This window comes from Ailuropoda melanoleuca, chromosome 18, assembly GCF_002007445.2.
Source record: "Ailuropoda melanoleuca isolate Jingjing chromosome 18, ASM200744v2, whole genome shotgun sequence".
Lineage (NCBI taxonomy): Eukaryota > Metazoa > Chordata > Mammalia > Carnivora > Ursidae > Ailuropoda > Ailuropoda melanoleuca.
The window spans coordinates 17,895,482-17,918,214 of record NC_048235.1 but is presented as its reverse complement, the minus strand read 5'-3'; the positions used below and the strand labels follow the sequence as shown (position 1 = coordinate 17,918,214).

At 38.9% G+C, this 22,733-nt stretch overlaps 1 protein-coding gene across 1 annotated transcript in view; it reads right to left on the bottom strand.

The window, feature by feature from the left end:
* Positions 1–2,633: 2,633 nt before the first annotated feature.
* The window catches only part of ASAH1 (N-acylsphingosine amidohydrolase 1), a 36,375-nt gene continuing 16,275 nt past the window's right edge, over positions 2,634–22,733 (bottom strand). The window contains exons 3-14 of the mRNA XM_002923787.4: positions 19,856–19,946; positions 19,360–19,446; positions 16,766–16,844; positions 12,220–12,294; positions 11,347–11,392; positions 10,643–10,787; positions 10,052–10,106; positions 9,850–9,931; positions 5,592–5,723; positions 5,362–5,485; positions 4,866–4,922; positions 2,634–4,024 (exon numbers count right to left, since the gene is read on the bottom strand). Of these exons, the coding sequence (XP_002923833.1) occupies positions 3,935–4,024; positions 4,866–4,922; positions 5,362–5,485; positions 5,592–5,723; positions 9,850–9,931; positions 10,052–10,106; positions 10,643–10,787; positions 11,347–11,392; positions 12,220–12,294; positions 16,766–16,844; positions 19,360–19,446; positions 19,856–19,946 (1,063 nt within the window). The 3' untranslated portion in view covers positions 2,634–3,934. The remainder of the gene's footprint in view (positions 4,025–4,865; positions 4,923–5,361; positions 5,486–5,591; positions 5,724–9,849; positions 9,932–10,051; positions 10,107–10,642; positions 10,788–11,346; positions 11,393–12,219; positions 12,295–16,765; positions 16,845–19,359; positions 19,447–19,855; positions 19,947–22,733) is intronic.

Genomic DNA, 22,733 nt, shown 5'->3' with positions numbered 1-22,733 from the left:
AGATTTTATTTTTAAGCAATCTCTACACCCAGCATGAGGCTTGAACTTAAAACCCCAAGATCAAGAACTGCATGCTGTACTGCCTGAGCCAGCCAGGCACTCCTTCAGGCTCCACTTGTGATTCTAGTTCTCTTATTATTGCCACATTACCTGTAGTTACTTCTTCCATTGAAGTCTTGAACCACTCAGTCATCCATGAGGGCTGGAATCAACATCTTTCAAACTCATGTTAACACATATTTTGACCTCTTCCCATGAATCACAAATGTTCATGGCGTCTAGAATGGTGAATCCTTTCCAGAAGGTTTAATTTACATTACCCAGATCCATCTCAGGAATCACTATGACAGCTATAGCCTTACAAATATATTTCATAAATAGTAAGAAAGACTTTATAAAGTAAAAAATACTCCTTGATCATGTGCTGCAGAGGGGATGTTGTGTTCGCAGGCATGAAGACAGCGGGAGTCATGTCCATCTCCATCAGAGCTCTTCAATAACCAGGTACATTGTTAATGAGCAGTCATGTTTTGAAAGAAGTCTTTTTTTTCCTGAGCTGTAGGTCTCAACCATGGACTTAAAATACTCAGTAAACCATGTCGTAAACCGCTGTGCTTTGTGTACAGAATGGTCATTGAGCACTGCCTTCAACCTAAAGTCACCAGCTGCATTAGCTCCTAACAGAGACAGCCTAACCTCTGAAGCCAGGCATTGACTTCTCTCTAGCTATGAAAGTCCTAGATGGCATCTTCCAAGAGAGCCGTTTCATCTGCACTGAAAATCTTCTGTTTAGTGCAGCTGCCTGCGTCGATGATGCGAGCTAGGTCTTCTGGTCGACTTGCCGCAGCTTCTGCGTCGGCACGTGCTGCTTCACCCTGTGCTTTGAAGTTAGAGACGGCTTCTCTCCTCAAACCTCATGACCCAACCTCGGCTAACTTCCACCTTTTCTTCAGCTTCCCCACCTCTCTCAGCCTTCACAGGATTAAAGCTCTGGAGTAGGCTTTAGCTTAAGGAAATGTGGCTGGCTTGATCTTCTATCCAGACCACTAGAATTCTCTCCACATCAGCAATAAGGCTGTTTTGCTTTCTTACCATTCGTGTGCTCACTAGAATAGCACTTGCAGTGTCCTTCAAAAACTTTTTCTTTGCATTCACAACTTGGCCTGTTTGGCAAAAGAGCCCTAGTTGTCAGCCTTTCTTGGCCTTCTATGTGCCTTCCTTATTAAGCATAGTCATTTTTAGCTTTTGGTTTAAAATGAGAGACATGGCAACCTACTGAGTGGGAGAAGGTATCTGCCAAAGACACATTCAATAAAGAGTTCATATCCAAAACATATCAAAAACTCCTAAAACAATAGCAAAAGAAAAAAATCTATTAAAAATGGGTGGAAGATCTGAATAGACATTTTCCAACAAAGACATCCAGATGGCCAACAGATACATGAAAAGACGCTCAACATGAGTCATCAGGGAAATGCAAGTCAAGATTACAGTGAGATACCGCCTCACACCTGTCAGAAGGGCTAGTATCAAAAAGATAACATACGTGTAGGTGAGGACGTGGAGAAAAGGGAACCCTCACGTACTGCTGGGAATGCAAACTGGTACAGTCACTGTGGACAACAGTACAGAGCTTCCTTAAAAAATTAAAAACAAATACTACACACACAGTCCAGTAATGCCACTACTGGCTGTTTACCCAAAGAAAATGAAAACACTAATTCAAAAAGATACATGTACCCCTATGTTTGTATCAGCATTATTTATAATAGCCAACACATGGGAGCAACACTGTCCATCAATAAATGGGCATTTAAACACTTAGAAGCCACAGTATGGTTATTAATTAGCTGATTTCAATATTGTGTGTCAGGGAATAGGGAGGCCCAAGAAGAGGAAGAGAGATGGGGAAATGGGTAGTGGGTAGATCACCATATCAAATACAGTAACAATGAAAAAGTCGGAAATTTTGGGAGAATTACTAAAATGTGACACAGGCACAAAGCGAGCAAATGCTGTTGCAAAAAGGTGTTTGTCGCAAGGTTGCCACAAACCTATTCGTAACGGTATCTGTTGAAGCACGATAAAGCGAAGTGCCATCAAACTAGGTACACCTGCAATCTCATTAATGTCCTCTCCAAATTAAAACAGCAGTTAATACCGCTCTCCAGTGGGAACCACTGCCAACATTTTGGTAAACACCCTCCCCGTCATCTTTCTATATTCTAGATGTGTATCTGATTATGCATAAGTACGTCTATAAATAGGCTTATACTCTGTATCCTATTTTATAACTGCTTTTTTACCACTAAGCAGTACTACCTAAAATCTTAATGCCAGTTGTTATTTCCTTCATATTTTTTGACGTAGTCCTGAGGAACTATCTAAAACAATTAGCATCTCACCTATTTATCACGAATATCAAAGGCTACAACTTTAGAAAAAACACAAGTTTATCTCACTTCATTTTTATAAGAGGAACAAAATCCGAAGTTGTGGTATTTTTTAAGATTTTATTTATATTTTTAAGTAATCACACCCAAAATTGAGCTCTAACTCATGACTCCAAGATCAAGAATTGCATGTTCCTCCGACTGAACCAGCCAGGTGCACCCGAGTTGTGTTTTTTTTTTTTTTAATCCTATTTCAACACAAATCCTCTTGTAATTCCTCTTGGTTCACTAAGACAGTATTAGCATCACTGGAGTACTGTGGGAGCACATCCACCTGCACACTGACACCACTGGGTTTAGAGGTGGAAGGATTAGTCTTGTAAGATAGTGACCATTTAGACATAAGTTGAAGAACCCACCTACCTGACCCTTGTAATTTAATTCAGATGCTGTGTTCAGCTTCAATTTCTCCATGATAAACCCCGCCCTCAAACCAGCATGTGGGTATACACCGAATCAGCATACGTGGCTGCTGACGCTACTTCCAGTGACTGTTTATTGAGCGTCATGAATACAAGTAACATTATACAAAATAAAGTGGATACAGTCTCGCCCAACTGGCATGCATTTCACAGTTAATTGTTAAAAGTCTGAAAGGTTAACAAGTTCTATTAGCACTTTCCATAAACAACTGGTTTCTGAAAAACATTTTTAGTAACTTAAGTTTTTTAAAAATACATAGTGATCAGAAAGACAAACTAAACATTTATTAAGTGAACGATATTTATGTGAGTTTATGGGTTCACCTCTCAACTTCCACAAGGCTTTGGCCTATTTGCTATTAATCCACAGAACCTGGGACTCCATGTTTGAAGTTAACAACTGCCTGGAGTTACTGGGAGGTAGAGTAATCATGAAAGAGGGAATGTGTCAATTCTGTGTATGAAAGGCTGCCTTGCCCACTGAATACTTCATGAACCCAAAAAAATACTTCTATTCAGGGTCAAAGGCTCAAGCATTATTGCCTGTTAAGAGAAATACATAGCTGAATGTCTCTCTCATCCCCCTCCAATCAAAATTAGTGAAATTACATTGCTGTCACAGACAGCAAAGACCATGGTGTGCTAATTTTAATAGTAGTTTGAACCAGAAGGAAAAGAAAATCATACAAATATGTGGATTAAAGTGAAAAACAACAATATACAGATGTGCTGGATTCAATACCCACCGAGAATCTTGCTTTATTCTATGGAGGCGGGTCCCATAATAGATTCACTGCCCATCCCTGTCCCCAAATGTCGAAGTGAAACTGCAAATTCTAAATGATTGATTTTTGTACATAAAGAAGTTACCTATAAATAGAACAATCAGCTGTTATGGCAGAAACAGTCCTTGAACTGTAAACATAAGACAAGCTCATGCCTCAACAAGAGACTGCCCTGAGTCTTGGTCTTTGGAAGGAGATCAGATGTCTGCACTAGTTGGACGCGTGTGAGTTTCCATCTTCATGCCACACAGCATTCTAGGAGCCAGGTGTGTGCTCACCAGCCTATGCAAGGGTCTGGGCAATCCCGCAGGTAAGTTTCATATTGACTTTTGGTAACATCCATCAAGGTTGTGAATACAGTCAGCTGAAAGAAAAGTTACTTTTACTTTAAGGATGTTTCCAATTCTGAGATGTCCAGACTTACATAAATTTCTATACATGTCAAATTTCTTTATGAAGTTACTTAATATAATAAATTTTATATAAACAAAGACATTAAATATACAAATGCAAATAGTTACTAAGTTAATAACTACAATTATAGTTCACCCTTTAGGAATATAAGTAAAAAAAGGATAATTAAAACAACTAACTTCAATAGAGCCATTATTCCAGGTCATGAATATAAACAGGCTCAGGAGAGAAGCCCCTCAGCTCCTTACGAGATCTTATTCCTGAGTAGTACGCTGCTTCATCACAATGCTTTAACACTCAGCTCTCCTCAACAGTATAAACAGTAGTCACGCAAAGCCCTCTAGTGTAGACTGTGGACTACAAAAGCAGCTCAGCTGTGGCTGTCCTTTTCCTTACCGAATTTCTGATACTGGGGGGAAACTATGCAGGCACAAAGCTCTGTCTATAAACACATTTCAGACTTTGTTGACTTTTAAGTGTTAGTTGTAGTGTACAGCATGAAATTTCTGACAGTGGAAGTCAAAAGTAAAAGGCTACATTTAATTCAAATGTCATGGAAGTAAAATTGGAAACAGTACTTTGACCAATTTGGACATCAAACCACACTAATCAGTTTGTCATATCCCAAGAGTTACTGTTTTAGTCACATAAAAACATTTTTAAAAATCAACCTTAAGCAGAACATGACTTGGGGTCCCAGCTCTGACTGATTCAACATAACAGAGAATGATAAAAACACAGGACCAAATTACTTCCCTAAAAGTCTATATATTATATATTTTAAAAAATACCTTGTTGAGGACAGGTTTTGTTGATAGGACATCATATATGGTTGCAAATGAGATATTCTAAAACACAAAAATAATTTAGTTCATATAAGTTAAATGCAGATGTCAGTAGCCTTATCCATACAAATGGGTCATTAGAAACAAAGACATTCTTCAGTCAACCTCCCCACAATCTCCCTAAAAGAATTTCCCTTGGTCACTGCTAGAAAGAGAGTTAATGGTATTAATATATCACTTATTCTCTCTCTCTTCCTGCCCTCTTAATTCTTTCCTGGTTGTCATTCAGCTTCACAGGGTGGTGTCCAGCATTGGAGTCGAAAGGGCAAGTACAATACAATTTTGATCTTTCGATTCAAAACAAAACAAAAACTCAATACAGATTGTCCAGAGATACTCACCAGAAAGCTAAAAAATTCTTCAAAGGCCAAAGAAAAATGCCACAACTAAGATACTCTTTAAAGGTCACCATTTCTTTCTACGTATCACATTGTGAATGTACCTCTTGGGTTGTCTGGTTTAGACACATCTTTGCAGGTGTTCTGCGATCATCAAGAAAGAAAGGGCTTTTCCAACGGTCATAATTTGTTTGTACCACATACCATCTGTCCTGCTTGGGGTTGAGTCTAGATACAAAAGGAGAAAGTCTGCTTAGGCTTCCTGCCTTAAAACCGTAAATACGTCAGTCTAGGCTTTAGTTTCTACTTACTCCGTGTGAACAACTGTACTTACTCATACACATCCAAAGATTGTTTTCTATCTCGTGTGATCACACAACCCTCCCCAGTCTTGTTGCCTCCCAGGATAAAGTATGCTGGGGCCAGTATCTTGGTCTTGGTCAATATGTTCTTGGCTTCTTCATAACTACATAGAAACATTAAAAAAAATACATTTTTGGGTGACTTGGAGTGAAAAATTTTTAGTTGTAGACACTAAGAGAACACAAGTATCTGAGAAACATGTTCTTTTAAAAAAGGACGGTGAGCAATGGCTCAGGGAGGAACAATCCCCAACACCATGTGGTGAAACACTGAGATCTGAAATATTCCCTCTAATCTGAAGGACAAACCAAACGGCTTCAAGAGATTATCTTCCACCCTAGTTGTCTAAGCCTTTTACTCAACAATAGAAGAAGAAGAAATAATAATTAATGTTTCTAGGACTTAGGGAATAGATAGTAACCTTGAAAATTAGGGCTACTAGAAATTGAAGTGGATTTTCAGAAAGGCCACTAAATCTTACTCCCTTGAACTCATTAAAAATAGGAATGATACCCATTTATTCTAGGTCACTTGGATGTACTGCTGGCTATTACAAGATTTCCGCACCAGCACAGAATATAACTTCCAGGTTAACAGGTATTAACGGTTTAAATGAAGATTTTATTGTACAAATTTTCTTCAGTGTATGGGTGTATGTACAAATTTTCTTGTACATCAAGAAAAACTAATAGGTACCCTTCATACTGGCACTATTCTTAGCATTTTTTAAATAAACAGTTTATTTCTTTGCTTTAAATAGACACATACACACCATGAATTCCATATGAATGTCAAAAGTTAACCTAAGAGGGGCGCCTGGGTGGCACAGCGGTTAAGCGTCTGCCTTCGGCTCAGGGCGTGATCCCCGCGTTATGGGATCGAGCCCCACATCAGGCTCCTCTGCTGAGAGCCTGCTTCTTCCTCTCCCACTCCCCCTGCTTGTGTTCCCTCTCTCGCTGGCTGTCTCTATCTCTGTCGAATAAATAAATAAAATCTTAAAAAAAAAAAAAAAAGTTAACCTAAGAAACTGAAAGAATTCTTCAGTGGAAGATTAACTAGGAAATATTTTTCTATTTTAATATGGATAATTAAATAGACTACAATACACTAAAAGGATCACACACCATAATCAAGTGGTATTTATTCCAGGGGTGCAAAAATGGATCAACATCCACAAGTCAATGTAATATACCACATCAACAAAATGAAGAACAAAAAGCATACAGTCATCTGAATAGATTCAGAAAAAGCATTTGACAGAATTCAACATCCTTTCATGATAAAAACTCTCAACAAAGTGGGTATAGAGAACATGTCTTAACATAATAAAGGCCACATATGACAAGCCCACAACTAACATCATAGTCAATGAATGGTGAAAAGCTGAAAGCTCTTCCTCTAGTATTAGGAACAAGACGAAGATGTCTACTCTCACCACTTTTATTCAATATAAGTACTGGCAGCCCTAGCCAGAGCAATTAGGCAAGAAAAAGAAATAGAAGGCCTCCAAATCAGAAAGGAAGAAGTAAAACTGTCACTATTAGCAGATGACATGATACTCTATATGGAAAATTCTAAAGACTCCACTAAAAAAACTGAGAATAAATGAATGCAGTAAAATTTCAGGATACCAAATCAATATACACAACTCAGTTGCATTTCTACACATAATAATGAACTACCAGAAAGAGAAATTAAGGACACAATCCCATTTACAACTGCATTAGAAAGAATAAAATACCTAGGAATAAATTTAACCAAGGAGGTGAAAGACCTGTACACTGAAAACTATGAGACACTGATAAGAGGAATGGAAGAAGACACAATGTGTTCATGGATTGAAAGAATTAATATTGTTAAAATGTCCATACAACCCAAAGCAATCTATAGATTCAATGCAAATTCCAGCAGCATTTTTCACAGAAATAGAACAATCCTAAAATTTTAATGGAACCACAAAAGATCCCAAATAGCCAAAGCAATCTTGAGAAAGAAAGAACAATGCTAGAGGCATTACACTTCCTGATTTCAAAATATATTACAAAGTGATAGTAATCAAGACAGTATGATATTGGCATAAAAACAGACACACAGATCAGACAGCCCAGAAACAAACCCATTTACATATGGTTAACCAATTTACAAGAACAGAGCCAAGAAGATACAATTGGGAAAGGGCAGTAACATGCAAAAGAATGATATTAACCCACTATCTTACAACATACACGAAACTCAACTAGAAATGAATTAAAGATCTGAACATAAGACCTAAAGCCATAAAACTCCTAGAAGAAAATATAAGGTATAAGGTCCTTGACATTAGTCTTGGTGATAAGTTTTTGGGTTTGACACCAAAAGCAAAGGCAACAAAAACAAGTGGAACGATATCAAACTAAAAAGCTTCCACACAGTAAGAAAACCATCAACAAAATGAAAAGACAACCCCATGAAAGGAAGAAAGTTTATGCAAACCATATATCTGATAAAGAGTTAATAAGAACTAGTTCTTTTATGATTCCTGGACCCAACACTAACACTGGGGGGTGGGAGGGCGTTTCCCACATCCAACCCTGCAGGTGTCCAAGAACTGAGCTCAATTCTGACACTATCTACCCTGAGATAGCATCGGATTCCACTGGTTAAGGATTCAGACTTACCAGATTGCATTCCATCCCCCACTTCAGAGGCCAGTCCTAAACCCCATTATGCCAGTTTTAAGCATTACCTGTGTTTCTAGCTGGCTTGTTGAGAATGGAGGCTCCAACAAGCTCCTCTTTAGCTTCAGTGAATTCCCTAAAGTGGCTCATAGTACTCAAGGAAACATGTTTACCAGTTTATTAAAGGATATGATAAAGGATATGAAGCAACAGAGATGCATATAAAGAGATGCATAGGGCAAGGATGTGAGAAGGACATAGAGCTTCCATGCGCTTAAAACATGCCACTCTACCCAGATTTCTGTGTGTTCCCTTACCCAGCTCTTCAAACCCTTTTCTTTTTGGGTTTTATGGAAGTTCATTACATCAGCATGACTGATTAAATAACTGGCCTCATTACCATAACAAAAGACACCTTTATCATTCTCAACACTTAGGAAATTATAAGGCTTTTTGGAGTTGTGAACCAGAAGTGGAAACAAACAGCAAATCTATATTTCTTGTAAAAAAAAAAAAATCATAATATCACACTCAGAAAACTCAGTAACAAAAAAAAAAAAATCTGATTTAAAAATGGGTAGAGGATCTGAGTAGGCATTTTTCCCAAGATGATATACAGATGGCCAACAAGTACACGAAAATGTGCTCAGCATCACTAACCACCAGGGGAACACAAATCAAAACCACAATGAGTTATCACCTCATTCCTGCTGGAATAGCTATTATCAAAAAGTTAAATGACAAGTGCACTGCTGATGGGAATATAAACTGGTGCAGCCTCTGTGAAAAAACAGTATGGAGGTTCCTCAAAAAATAAAGTACCATATGATCCAGCAATTCCACTTCTGGTAATATATCCAAAGGAAAAAAAACCACTAACTTTAAAAGTTAGTGTTGATTGCAACCTTAGTAACAACAGCCAAGATATGGAAACAACCCAAGTGACCATCGACAGATGAGTGGATAAAGAAGATGTGTGTGTGTGTATGTACACACACACACACACACACACACACACACACACCCAATGGAATATTACTCAGCTGTTAAAAAGGAAGGAAATCTTGCCATTTGTGACAACATCAATGGACCACAGTGAGGTAAGTCAGAGAAAGACTAATACCTCATGATATGACTTACATGCAAAATCTAAGAAAACTAAACTTATAAACACAGAGAACAGAGTGTTGGCTGCTAGAGGTGGGGAATGGAGGGGTGGGAGAAATGGGTGAAGGGGATCAATAGGTACAAACTTCCAGTTCTTAATTCTGAAGATATAATGTATGGCGTGGTGACAATAGTTAACAATACTATATAACTAATATACAGTTGCTAAGAGAGGAAATCTTAAAAGTTCTCAACACAAAGTAAATAGTTTCTATAACTGTATGCAGTGATGGATGTTAGCTAGACTTACTGTGGTGATCATTTCACAATATATACAAACCCCAAAACATTTTGTTGTACACCTAAAACTAAGATAATGTTTTATGTCACTTATATCTCCAACAAAAAATAAAATAATTTAAACATGAATATTAAATGTGATAATAAAGCAATTGGACAGATTACCTTGTGCTATTTTCCAGAACTGATCTAGTGATAAACCCTATCCACATAGCATCTTTCTTTCCCAGAATCCATTCTATGACACCTGAAAGAAATCAAACACGGCGTCACAGACCTGCAATTAAGTTAGATTATGAACCAGAAGACACAGTCCGGCCTTCCTCTCAAAACATCTATGAAATTCCCACTGAAGAACTCGACTCACCCATATAACCGCCATTGATACTGAAACGTTCATTTAACGTAAGACTAAGCAGTCCCTGGAAACAAGACAAAGCAATGAGGTCAGAAACGTCAAGCACCCTGTTTGAGGCCCTCTCATATTTACGCTGCTATGCCAAACCCTGGAGGGGAGAGTGCAAAGCTGAGTCAAAACTATACTATCACGCTCTATGCACAGTTTTTAGCCGTTCAAAGCATCTTCATTTGTGGTGTGTGACATGAGCAGGTGGGATGTGCTTGGCCACACTTCTCTGAGAAGGAAAATGAGAGGCAGAGAATAAATGCCTAACTTGTCTGAGCGGCAGACTAAAGACCAGATGCCAGATTTGTATTATATCCTCAGCCCTCCACATCCAGCCACACGTCTTTTCCTCAGAAGAGGCTCAGAAACAAACCTTCGTTCCTTTCCTACCCTTCTGTACCACATGAGCTCACACCTATGAAGGTGACAAGAAATGCAAAGGGATGAACTGGGGCTTCACATTCTTTTTAGGTCCTTAGACCCCACCTTTCACAGGCAGTAAAAGCAGGACAGGGAGCTACCTGTAAAATCATGTAACAGTAGATTCCTTACCGGCTTGAATCCTGTTAACATGCCCACGTAGCCAGCAAAGCTTGACGCCTTGAAGACGGTTTTATTGTTTCTTTGGAAGTCCAAGTTCACTGTCAAAGGTTTCAGTTGCTCAGTTACGACCCAGGTATTATTGTTTATATTCCACCTACAAAAGACAAATTTCAGGGACATTAAAAACAACGATGATCACAATGATGAATATATAATGATGATGGCCAGGCATTATAGCAGGTGCGTTATCTCCCTCATCCATTAATGAGTAAGCCTCACAAGAACTTTGTGACATGAGTGGTTTTACTCTCTCTTTCCCACATGATAAACCTAGAGGCTCAGAGGAGCTACAGAACCCAATACAACACAACCTACTAAACAGCAAACCCCAGATTCAAATATAGGTCTCTAATTACAAAGCCCTGTTACATTTTTTTCAGGAATGCTAAGAAGACGTAAAATAGAACGCTGTTCTTCATTTCTAAGCAATAAACTCGACATGCATCTGAGGCCTTCCATCATGTTCCAGATTTCTGTGTACTAGGTTCAACTCAGTTACAGACTCCCAAGTAATGTGCCCATCTTGTCTCAAAACTAAGGAATCCAGTATCTTCACTTCTGGTCATATTGGGCATGATTTGGGATTTACTTTTCATCAGTGTAATACAACATACTCTTCCCGAGGATTGATAGCCACTGTGTTCTTTACTTACCCAAGAAATACTCCAAAATCCATGTTTCGCCCATGTAGTAGATGACCTAATTTAAAGTAAGGAGACATGAGGCAGCAGTTATGATAGCATAATCGATTCTAACTCAAAGCTGGACACTTAATTCTGGTTTACTGATATTCACAACTGTTCAACCCAACAGTAAGAATTAAGCAGCATCCTAATATCATAAGAAGATCCTTTTCTTATACAAGAAAAGGATCAGTGGTCCTTCTTTGGTCCACTCACAGCTACCTGGACATAGCTATCGTAGCCTCACCTAATGTGACTTGCAACACACCTCCCTTCAGGAATTGTTACCTACAGCTGAACACTTCAAGGGTCAGGTACAGGCAGACTTTCTACTGAGAGGAGAGGTCAAAATTAACAATAAATCAGGGCAAATCATCCTGTGCCTTGCATTCTGGGGACCTGCCAGAAAAAAACATGGCAAAGTGAGGCTGGTCTACATAGAGTCCCTTGGCTGGGAAATGATGGGACAAGATTTGTCCTGGGCTTCAAGGAAAGGCTGGGATCATTATGCATATAATCAAGTACCCCTGTGAGTACTTATACTAAATCATGAAAAATAGTATAAGGTAGACTAGGTGGAAGGGTAAGAATGTTTATAGTCCTGAATCATTTCTTCCAATTTTTTTCCATCCCTGAATTAAACTTTAATAGCCATTATGGTAGTTCCAAAATAAGGACAGTTTTAAATTCACTTTTAAAAATTTGCTAAGATCTTTAAACTATATGCTACATACAGAGAATTTGAAGAGTAAGCGTGAATACTACAAGTTCTAATTCTATTTATTTAGATGTTTCTTTTACTTTGTACTTTGCACTGCCCACCCTCCCTCAGCACACATTTACCTTCTTTGTCTTCTGTTATTATTGAAGTACAAATGGTAAAAAATTCATAGAACACATTGAATGAAATAATCTCTCCTGTGAGAAAAGATAGGACATTTCTTCGTAAATATAAAGAACTATGACATTGTTAGGAAATTCTTTTTGAAGAAAAAGTTTATCAATCGCCATATGTGGGTTTTTGCTATGGCATACGTGTCTGCAGACCAGTCTGAGCACACCTGATAGCTGGTCAGGTGGAAATGTCTCACCAGCCTGTGCTCTATAGACACCAAACAAGCCGCCAAAGGGTCAGCTATTTGGGCAAGTTGAACACCCAGGCACAATGGAATTGTACTGTAACATGATGTCCAAATTTTTCATCAGTATGCTTCATTTTAATTTGGTTTGGGGGTGCTAACATATGACAACTTTTTAAAAAAGATTTATTTGAGAGAGAACGTGGTTGAGTTGGGGGAGGGGTACAGGGATAGAACCTCAAGCAGACTCCCTCCAGAACATGAAGCCTCAGGCAGGGGGCTTGATCCCACAACCCATGAAATCACGATCTGAACCAAAATCATGAATGACGCTTATCTGACTGAGCCATCCAGGTTCCCCTCGAGTATGATAATACATCTGGCTCTTTGTTATATACTGAACATGTATTTAGCTCACATTTTTAGAGGTGACAATATTTCTAAGGTGAGAAAGGAGATCCAGGAACTACTAATAAATTAGTGCAGAGCTACCAAGAAAATCCATTTTAAAAAATTTTGATTTTTGAATATTTTTCCAAAACTGTATAATAATACCACTAAGCATTTAATTAACAGGCATACGTCATGGGCAAAAAAGGCACAGCATATAGGGAACAGAGCCAGTGGTACCGTAAGAGTGTTCTACCCTCATGGCAAGCATAGCACAAGGTACAGTGATGTGCTGAAACACCACATTGTGCACCCGAAACTAATGTAACTCTGTGTATCAACTATATGCAAACAAAACAATTTATTTCAATTAAATAAAGATACACAGCACACTTTATCACATTCATGTTAACATGTTAAGCTTAACAATCTTTTCCCATCCTAATCTAATGTTTATTTGTCTTGCATTTTGGTGGTTCTGCTCTTTATTACAAATCATGTGTTAATCTTTTCAATTCGGTTTTCTCTCGAGATATTTATATGTGGTTTTTATTTGCTAGGGCTCTTTACATAATAAAGGAATTAAAGACTTGTTTTTCATATAGGCTGCAAGAATACATTTCCAGTATGTTGACCATCTTTTCACATCACTTTTTTAAGATGTCATTTATTTATTTGAGAGAAAGAGAGAGAACATGAGTGGGAGAAGGGGCAGAGGAAGAGGGACAACAAGCAGACTCTCTGCTGAGCGGGGAGCACAACATGGAGCTTGATCCCAGGACCCTGAGATCATGACCCAAGCTGAAGTCAGATGTGTAACTGACTGAGTCACCCAGGCCCCCCTACATCATTTTTTTAAAGAAGCAAAAAACAATAAAAAACCTAGCCACCACTGTTGATAAATATTACTGATTTTCAGAAATTTTGAATCATCTCTCTTGTTAAAAAAAACAAGGTACTGCTGGCTACTTAAAATAACTCTATCACTTTGGTAACTCAAAAATAAAATTTGGGTGGCAGGAAAAGTCTTTTTCATTAAATTAAATTGGAATTCATTAAAATTAAGAATTTCTACTCACTAAAAGACACCAGTAAGGGAGTAAAAATGCAAGCCACAGACCTGAAGCCACAGAGAAGATATTCAGAATGCATATATCTGACAAAAGACTTGTAGCCAGAATATATAAAGAATTCCTTAAAATAATCTACACTACCCAAAGCAATCTACACATTCAATGCAATCTCCATCAAAATACCAATAGCATTTTTCACAGAACTAGAACAAACAATCTTAAAATCTGTACAGAACCACAAAACACCGTGGAGAGCCAAAGCAGTCTTGAAAAAGAAAAGCAAAGCCAGAGACATCACCATTCTGACTTCAAGTTATATTACAAAGCTGCAGTGCTCAAAACAGCGAGAGAGGAAAAAATGAAACAAGATGAAACCAGAGAGGCAGAAAAACCATAAGAGACTCTTAACCTTAGGAAACAAACTGAGGGTTGCCGGAGGGGAGGAGGGTGGAGGGATGGGCTAATCAGGTGATGGAAATTGAGGAGGGCACGTGATGTAATGAGCACTGGGTGTTATATAAGACTGATGAATCACTGCCCTACCTCTGAAACGAATAATATATGTTAATTGAATTTAAATTAAAAAACAAATTAAAAAAACAGCATAGTACTGGAACAAAAATAGACACGTAGATCAATGCAACAGAAGAGAAAGCCCACAAATAAACCCACAATTATACGGTCGATTAATTTTCAACAAAGCAGGAAAGAATATCCAATGGGAACAAGACAGTCTCTTCTACAAACAGTGTTGGGAAAACTGGACAGTTACATGCAAATGAATGAAAGTGGACCACTTGCTTATATTATACACAAAAATAAACTCTAAATGGATTAAAGATCTAAACATGAGACAAGAAACCATAAAAACCCTAGAAGAGAGCACAGGGAGTAATTTCTAAAATTGGCCATAGGGACATTTTCCTACATATGTCTCCTGAGGCAAGGGAAACAAAAGCAAAAATAAACTACTGGGACTGCATCAAGTAAAAAGCTTCTGCGCAGCAAAGGAAATAACAAAACTAAAAGGCAACCTACAGAATGGGAGAAGATATCTGCAAATGACATATCCAATAAACTGTTAGTATCCAGAATATATAAAGAACACCCAAAAAAAAAAAAATCCAATTACAAAATGGGCAAAAGACATAAACAGACATTTTTCCAAAGAAGATATACAGACGGCCAGCAGACACATGAAAAGAGGGTATCATCACTTACCATCAGGGAAATGCAAATCAAAACTACAATGAGGTATCACCTCACCCCCGTCAGAATGGCTAAAATCAACAACACACGGAGCAACGGGTGTTGGTGAGGACGTGGAGAAAAAGTGCACCGTTGGTGGGAATGCAAACTGGTGCAGCCACTGCGGAAAACAGTGTGGAGGTTCCTCAAAAAGTTAAAAAGAGAACTACCCTACAATCTATAATCACACTACTGGGCATTTAGCCAAAAAATACAAAAACACTGAATCAAAAGGATACACGCACCCCTAATGTTTATAGCAGCATTATTTACAATAACCAAATTATGGAAGAAGCCGAAGTGTCCACTGAATGATGACTGGATATAGAAGATACAGGGTGTGTGTGTGTGTGTGTGTGTGTGTGTCCACACACACAATGGAACATTACCCAGCCATAAAAAAGAATGAAATCTTGCCCTTTGCAATAATATGGATGGAGCTAGAGTGTGTTATGCTAAGTGAAATAAGTCAGTCAGAGAAAGACAAATACCATATGATTTCACTCATATGTGGAACTTAAGAAACAAAACAAATGAGCAAAGGGGAAAACAGAGAGAGAGAGAAATCAAAAAACCGACTCTTAACTACAGAGAACAAACTGATAGTTACCAGAGGGGAGGTGGGTGGATTAAGGAGGGCGCTTGTTGTGTTCATATGGAATTGCTGAATCGCTACACCCTACACCTGAAACTAACACAGCACTATGTTAACTAAGTGGAATTAAAATAAAAACTTGAAAAAAAGAGAATGTTTTAAAACCAACGAAAAATGGACAAAAGACTGTAACAAACATTTCACCTTTAGAAGGAAGGAAGGAAAGAGAGAGAGACTATCTTTTTTAACCGTTTTTTTTAAAGAAGCAAAAACAACCAAAACACTAACCAATGAAAGGGAAGGTCCACAGTTCTACAACCGTCTAGTCATCAAGAGAAAGCAAACGACGCAATAACGACGTTCTACACACTCAACCAAATGGCTCAAATGAAAAATACTGATGCTACCAGGTGGAGAAGTAGCCAGCAGAGGAAACTAAAGCTCTTGTACTAGCTGCTTCGGTGGATACAGTTGCTCCGGAAAACTGCTTGGCAGAATGTACCAGGCTAAAAGACAGCTACCCCATAACCCAGTATATATCCAACAGAAATGAGCGCACATGTCCATCAAAGACAGGTACGAGAATATTCATAACTGCTTTATTCCTGATATCTGAAACCACCAAACATCCTATTCATACGGTAGCATACTACCTCTGGATGGGTACTCTAGATAGACAGATAGATTTTGGTACTCTGGATAAGTACAATAAAGCTGACACAACAGTTCACACCGGGTACAGGAAGTTCATGTACGGTGAAGTCAGAATAAGCGGTTAACTTGGGGATGCAGTACTAGCTGTGAGATGGCGTGATGGAGAATTCTGGATTGCTGGAATTCTCTGTGTCTTGATCTGCGTTGTGATTACATGCATTCATGCATTTTAAAAACTACTGAGCTGTATACTTGAGATCTATGCACTTTACTGTATGTAGATCATACCTCAATAGAAAAATTTTAAAGTGCTTTATTAAATCTTATAAAAGCTACAAAGTGAACTTTACCTAAAGGTATCCCAGTAACAGCTGCAATCCCCTTCATTTCCTCCTCAAAAGGACCAGGGAAGTTGCCAAGTAGGCCAGGCTGGAAAACAAATAATTTATCAATCATTCGACCTGCTTTGAGATTTGGTTCTTTTACATATAATATGTTCTAGATGCTCCTTCCATGGTAAGTGATAAAAGTGATTTATAAAGCACTTTTACGTCCTGTATTTCTAAGAGACTCTACCTAGTGCTCAACACTGGACCCCCCATTCTTTAACTCTTGCTTTTATTCCCTTAAACTCAACTGTTCTCAGGTATTATGCCAAGACCTATCTACGCCTGTTTTTTCCTGCCTTGTATTTCACCCTGTTCTCCAAAAACAAAAGAGGGAACTTGAATAACTGCCCTTGGATGACCTAACCTGGCCCACGAACACATCACAACAAGTACTCCTTATCTCCACCCAAACTCACCGTCTCACCTTGGCACCGCACTCTCATTACTATATATAACTCATACAGGCAATTCTGTCTTCTAGTCATTCACAAAACCTTCTGTCTTGGTTAATGGGCTTCTCAGGCTAAGACGCATTATCACAGTCTGTTAGCCAACAATGGACACAGGAGCAAAATCCCGGTGGACATATACTTGTATTGTCAAATGCAACTTTCCACTAAAAGTGAGATTACAATTTAAGCTCACAGTGTCTCGCTAATAAAATAACAAGCTTAAAATTTGCAAGTCTCATTTGTCACGGACTTGGTATTCATGTCATGTGACCTAAGCCTATTTTCTTTTCCCCCTTAGGAATTCAAAGCATTACACAAGTGGTATATTCCTGCCAATTTAACCAACAAAGATGACTTACTGAACATGTATTAACCACTTATCATATCCAGGCACTGTGCTTTATATACAGTATTTCACTTAATCCTCACAATGACCATATAAAATATGCATTATTAGCTTATTCTCCCTGATGAGAAACCTGACGTTTCACAGCTTAAGAAACACGTCAAAGGATACAGTTATTAGGTGACTGAGCCAATCCTAAAATCCAATGTTTAAGGGGGAAAAACCCAATGTTGTCTGAATCCAATCCTGGGCATGTACCATCCCTGCTGGCATAGTAGGGGGACGGAAGGGGCCTCTTGTCTGCTGCTCTGCCAACCTTCGTATGTGGGGAGGTCTGGTTAGCACACATGGAGGAGACCCTTAATCAAAGACTCTGAAAGCCTAAATATGAGGGAGAACAGAGTTGGCAGCTGGCAGGTGCCAGTGTCACAGGGATGATACGCCTTGAGCATGCAGTCTCTAGGACTCAGTGGTGCTTAACTAGGGGTGGTTTTATCCTCAGGGGAGATCTGATGATGTCTAGAGGCATTTTTGGTTCTCACAAATGAAGGGGTGCACCTGGCACATAGAGGCCAGGGATGCTGTTAAACATCCAGCAATGCACAGACAGCCCCCACAACAAAATATTATCCCATCCCAAATGTCGTAAATGCGGAAACATGTGCCCCTAGGCCCTTGGTGACCTCTCCAATCCTTTGTACCCTGCAGAACACTGAGGGTCTCAGGGCAATGACCGAAACAGGGTGAAGAGGATCTCTCGAGGGCTCTAAGGGCCAGGCCCTAGATTTTCCATTGGTTCCACCTAAATTTAAAAGGAGCTGAAGAAATGGAGTCTTCCTGCATGACTAGGAGGAAAATGAACTGATTTGGTGAGTAACAGCTACAAGAAACACTCAACCCAAGTGAATTTCAACGGTCACAGCTACTGAGGGACTCCATTACGTACAGAGCTAGGCTGAATATGTTTTTTAGTCATATGTAGAAAAATCTCTGGGTGTCCTGAGATACAGAGGACAAGTACTTAAAAAAAAAAAAAAGCAAATTTTCAATAGTGAACTTGTAAATGTAAGTACAGTTGACCCTTGAACAATGAGGGGGGTTAGGAGTGACCACCTTTTGTATAGTTGAAAATCTCCGTATGATGTGTGACTCTCCCAAAACCACTAACAGTTTACTGTTGACCAGAAACCTTACCAATAATACCAACAGTTACTTAACACACATTTTCTATGTTATATGTATTTTATACTGTATTCTTAAAATTTAAAAAGCTAGAGAAAAGAAAATGTCAAAAAAATCATAAGGAAGAGAAAATACATTTACGGTACTTTGCTCTATTTGTTAAAAAAAAAATCCATGTGTGGGTGGACCTTTCCAGTTTACACCTGTGCTGTTTAAAGGGTCAACTGCATGTCTAAGGGGAAGGACAGGCCATGCTCCCAGACGAAATATATATGTGCTCACTGTTCTGTAACTAGTCCATACTTTAAAAAAAAAAAAAAAATTAAGGGGCAGTTAATTGCCAAATTTCGCCATGCTATTTTGTGTCCTGTTATTCATACATTACCAAACCCCAGAATTTTAAGTCCCTCTAAATTTTGATAGTGGTCTAGAATAAATGCAAACTTGCCCAAAAGCTCCTTAGGAGAAGCTGTCAAATATGCCTTTCAATAAATACCAGAGCCTTTACTGAACTCTGTGTATATATGTGGATGTGTGTATGTTTAAAATTTATTGTGGGAAATGATATTTCTTACCAACTTTTGATCCACTATCTGCATAATTTTTCCACTTGGCACAAACGCATTTACTAGATCCCTCAGGGAATTCACTATAATCCGTAGCTGAAAAATAAATAAATTGTTTAATTTATAAGAGACATAAAAAATGTTGACATTTAAGATTAATATTGGTAAAATGAAAACAGAGACCTTTTGATTTATCCATACATAGTTAAACAGAGTGCTATTTGAAAATATTTTCATCTAATATATACACACAATACATCTTTAACAGGCTATTTTATTAATTAATCAGAAAAAGGCAGATGATAGAAAGAAACAAAGGCAAAGGCAAGTAAAAAGACCAGGAAGCTACAGAAAAATGGCATAATTTCTTCTATTATTGTTAATAGGAGAAAAATATCAAAATCATATCCTTAAAATACTTGGTGTGTAATTTCATGAAATGCTCTTTTAAAAATGCAATAATGTTCATTAATGTCAGAAATAAAAGATTTAACAATCAGCATACCGCTGGTGCCTTGTCAGCCATCAATTCATGCCATCTTTTGTAGGGCGGTAAGTCGAGATTTATGGTGTACCATGGAACTGGACCCCTATAGCTGTAATGAGGAGAGGTATAGCACCGTGAAACGTCAAAAGCAGTTTTTTGATGGGGGTTAGACAGTTACGGCGAGGTGTGTTTGTCAGAGGCATATTCTTAACAATAACACAGAAGTTGGTACTCAAACCAAAGTCTGCAGAAAAGCTCATTTTCCCAGCTAGTGTTTCTGCCCTATGCTGTATACACAATCACACATAATTTCAGAAATCTCAGGATAGAGTTATACATTCTGGAAGGTTAAGGTGAATTGGTGGTATGTGAAAGAAGCAATTTTGGCTCAAGAGCCTCATGTCATCTGAATCTCAGTGGTAGTAAGTATCTGCCTTTTTTGCCCTCCTAAATCTCTGGCTCTGGGCACCTCTCTGGTTGGTTTCCCAGTCTCAGAATTCCCTCTTAGACAGTCACACTACTGCCAAATCATTGTCTCCAGCATTGGCTTCAGTAAGGTCACCTTTTAAGCCCCCAGAAGGGGCAGCACGTATTAGCTTCCCATGACCGGCTTCAAGAACCTTCTCTACTCACTCAGTCATGAGACTCTTCCTACCATGCTCCCTCTCTCTCCTCATGCTTCTGTTCTCCTGTTCTCTACCACTGTTCTCTGTAACTACAGAAACATTATCTTCCGGCTCTTGTTACTAAGCCTCTAAGGGTGTGCCATTTAGTGATTTATCAGCTTAGAACTATGCCTAAAAATAGCCAGCATCTGCTCCATTATTATTTCTCTGCTCCAGAGAAACATAAGGTGCATGCTGGTGTGAGCTACAGGAGCTGATCTCTATATTAAAAACTATGATACTTAATTCCTAGAAAAAAGCTTAACATAAAAACAAATTAATTCAGTTTCTGACTGATCATAATTTCACACACAAAATTTGGTCCCATAATTCAAAAAAATAATTCTTGTTATTAATACAGGCAGGTGCTACTAATGGCCTCCCTCCCTGCCAGCACGCACTTAGATTTCTATGTCTAGGAGCAATGGTAAAGCAGTGGCCACCGGAGCTCTGCACATCGGTGGTACTATCCTAAGACAGATTTTCTGAACTCCTACCAGCTGCTCTTCCCCTTAGAATATCCAACAAAACCCAAACCTATATCCATCTTAATCTCCTTATTCATCTTCAGTCAAGAGCCTTGGGCAGGCTCAAGGATTCCAAAGAAGAAATGGAGAGGAAATAAACTTAGTACAGCAAAGGATTAGATTCAGTGGGCATGGGGAGACCCCAAAACCTCTCTATAATAACACCTCCACCTTTGAAAGAACTGTGAAACTGATTAACAAAATCATTTTAATAACTAAAGCTTAGCCATGAGTCCACATTTTACTTCTCATTAAACATTTTTCTAAAATATCTCTGTATGTAACAACTGTACCTCAATTTCCTGGAGGAATAAATAGTATCTACCTTATTGAGGGCAGTGAAGATTACATGAAATACACAAAAAATACTCAGCAGTATCGGTATTCAGTCAAGAGTCATTACTATAGAATATTTTCCTACTTTACTGCCAACAACAAACATCACTACTTTATGTTGGAGACGTAGCATCTGCTGTGCCCAGGTCATCACAGTCACTATTAAGAACTGACTGAACCCACCTGGCTCCACAGGTGGCTCAGAAACTAGTCCAAGTAACACAACACACGCACACACAAATAAGAAGGCAGATGCTAAGCGCCAGGGAGCAGTAGAAAATAAATGCTAATGGACTCTGGATAGATTCAGGGGTGCTCCAGCTATCAGTCCCTTGATCTCCAGCCCTGATGTGACTGGTCAGGCTGGATAAACAGGTGTTTCTCTCCTCCCTCACAGATGCCTGTGCATATCTCCGGAATCGACGCACTTGATCAAAAATAATGTACAGGAGGATTTTGTTGTCGTTCAAAGGTACATGAACACCATGCCCCCCTCCCACATCCTGAGATGCATGTATAGTTCAGAGGAAAGGATCAGAGCAGAATGGAAGACTTTTCTTTAGAGAACAGGCTAGGGGAGTAGGAAGGAATCCAGGAGAAATACCAGGATGGAGATATTTACATTGTATGGGTAGAAAAATAGGAGTAAATGTGTTTATCTGTACATGTGGGTTTCGTACACATGTCTTTGTACACATGTATACACATACATACACTCAGCAGCCTGGAGCCGGTTAAAAGCCCAAGCAGGGAAGGTTTGCAGGGTAATCAATTCATAGACACATGTAAGGCACCCGTGAAAGGGAGTAGGGGAAAAAAGCCTTAAACATGGAGTGTATTCATTATGTGTTAAATGAATTGGGGCAGTGAGACCAGTCAAGAGATGCACGTAATCAATAAGGCACTGGAGACCAAGATGTTGTCAGTGTTTACACAAAGGAAGACCTGCAGAGAGCAAGCCGTTAGAGAGAGGGCTGGAAGGCACACTGGCTTTAGGATAACATAGAAACTGATTACTTCCTGTCAAATATTTGCCTCTTTCCACAGAAAAGTGAGTAAATCAAAAGAATTTCGTGTATTACAGCGGCACTGTATCTGGGGCAGAAGCTATTTAGAATCCATCATTTAGGCAAGTGCAGTGCGATAGATATATTTGGAATGCTACAAAAATCAAGAACGTCATCTTGATATTTCTGGTTTCTGAAAATTAATAAAAGAAAACGTCATTTAGACTGCAGTCGGGGGCGGGCAGGGTAGCTCTCCTGCCCAACTGCAGACCCAACAAGGAGGAAAGCCCTCCGAGTTGGTACTACTTTACCATCCCAGCCCGGGAAGAAAGGTGGCCCCAGCAACAGCCTGGCCAGTGAG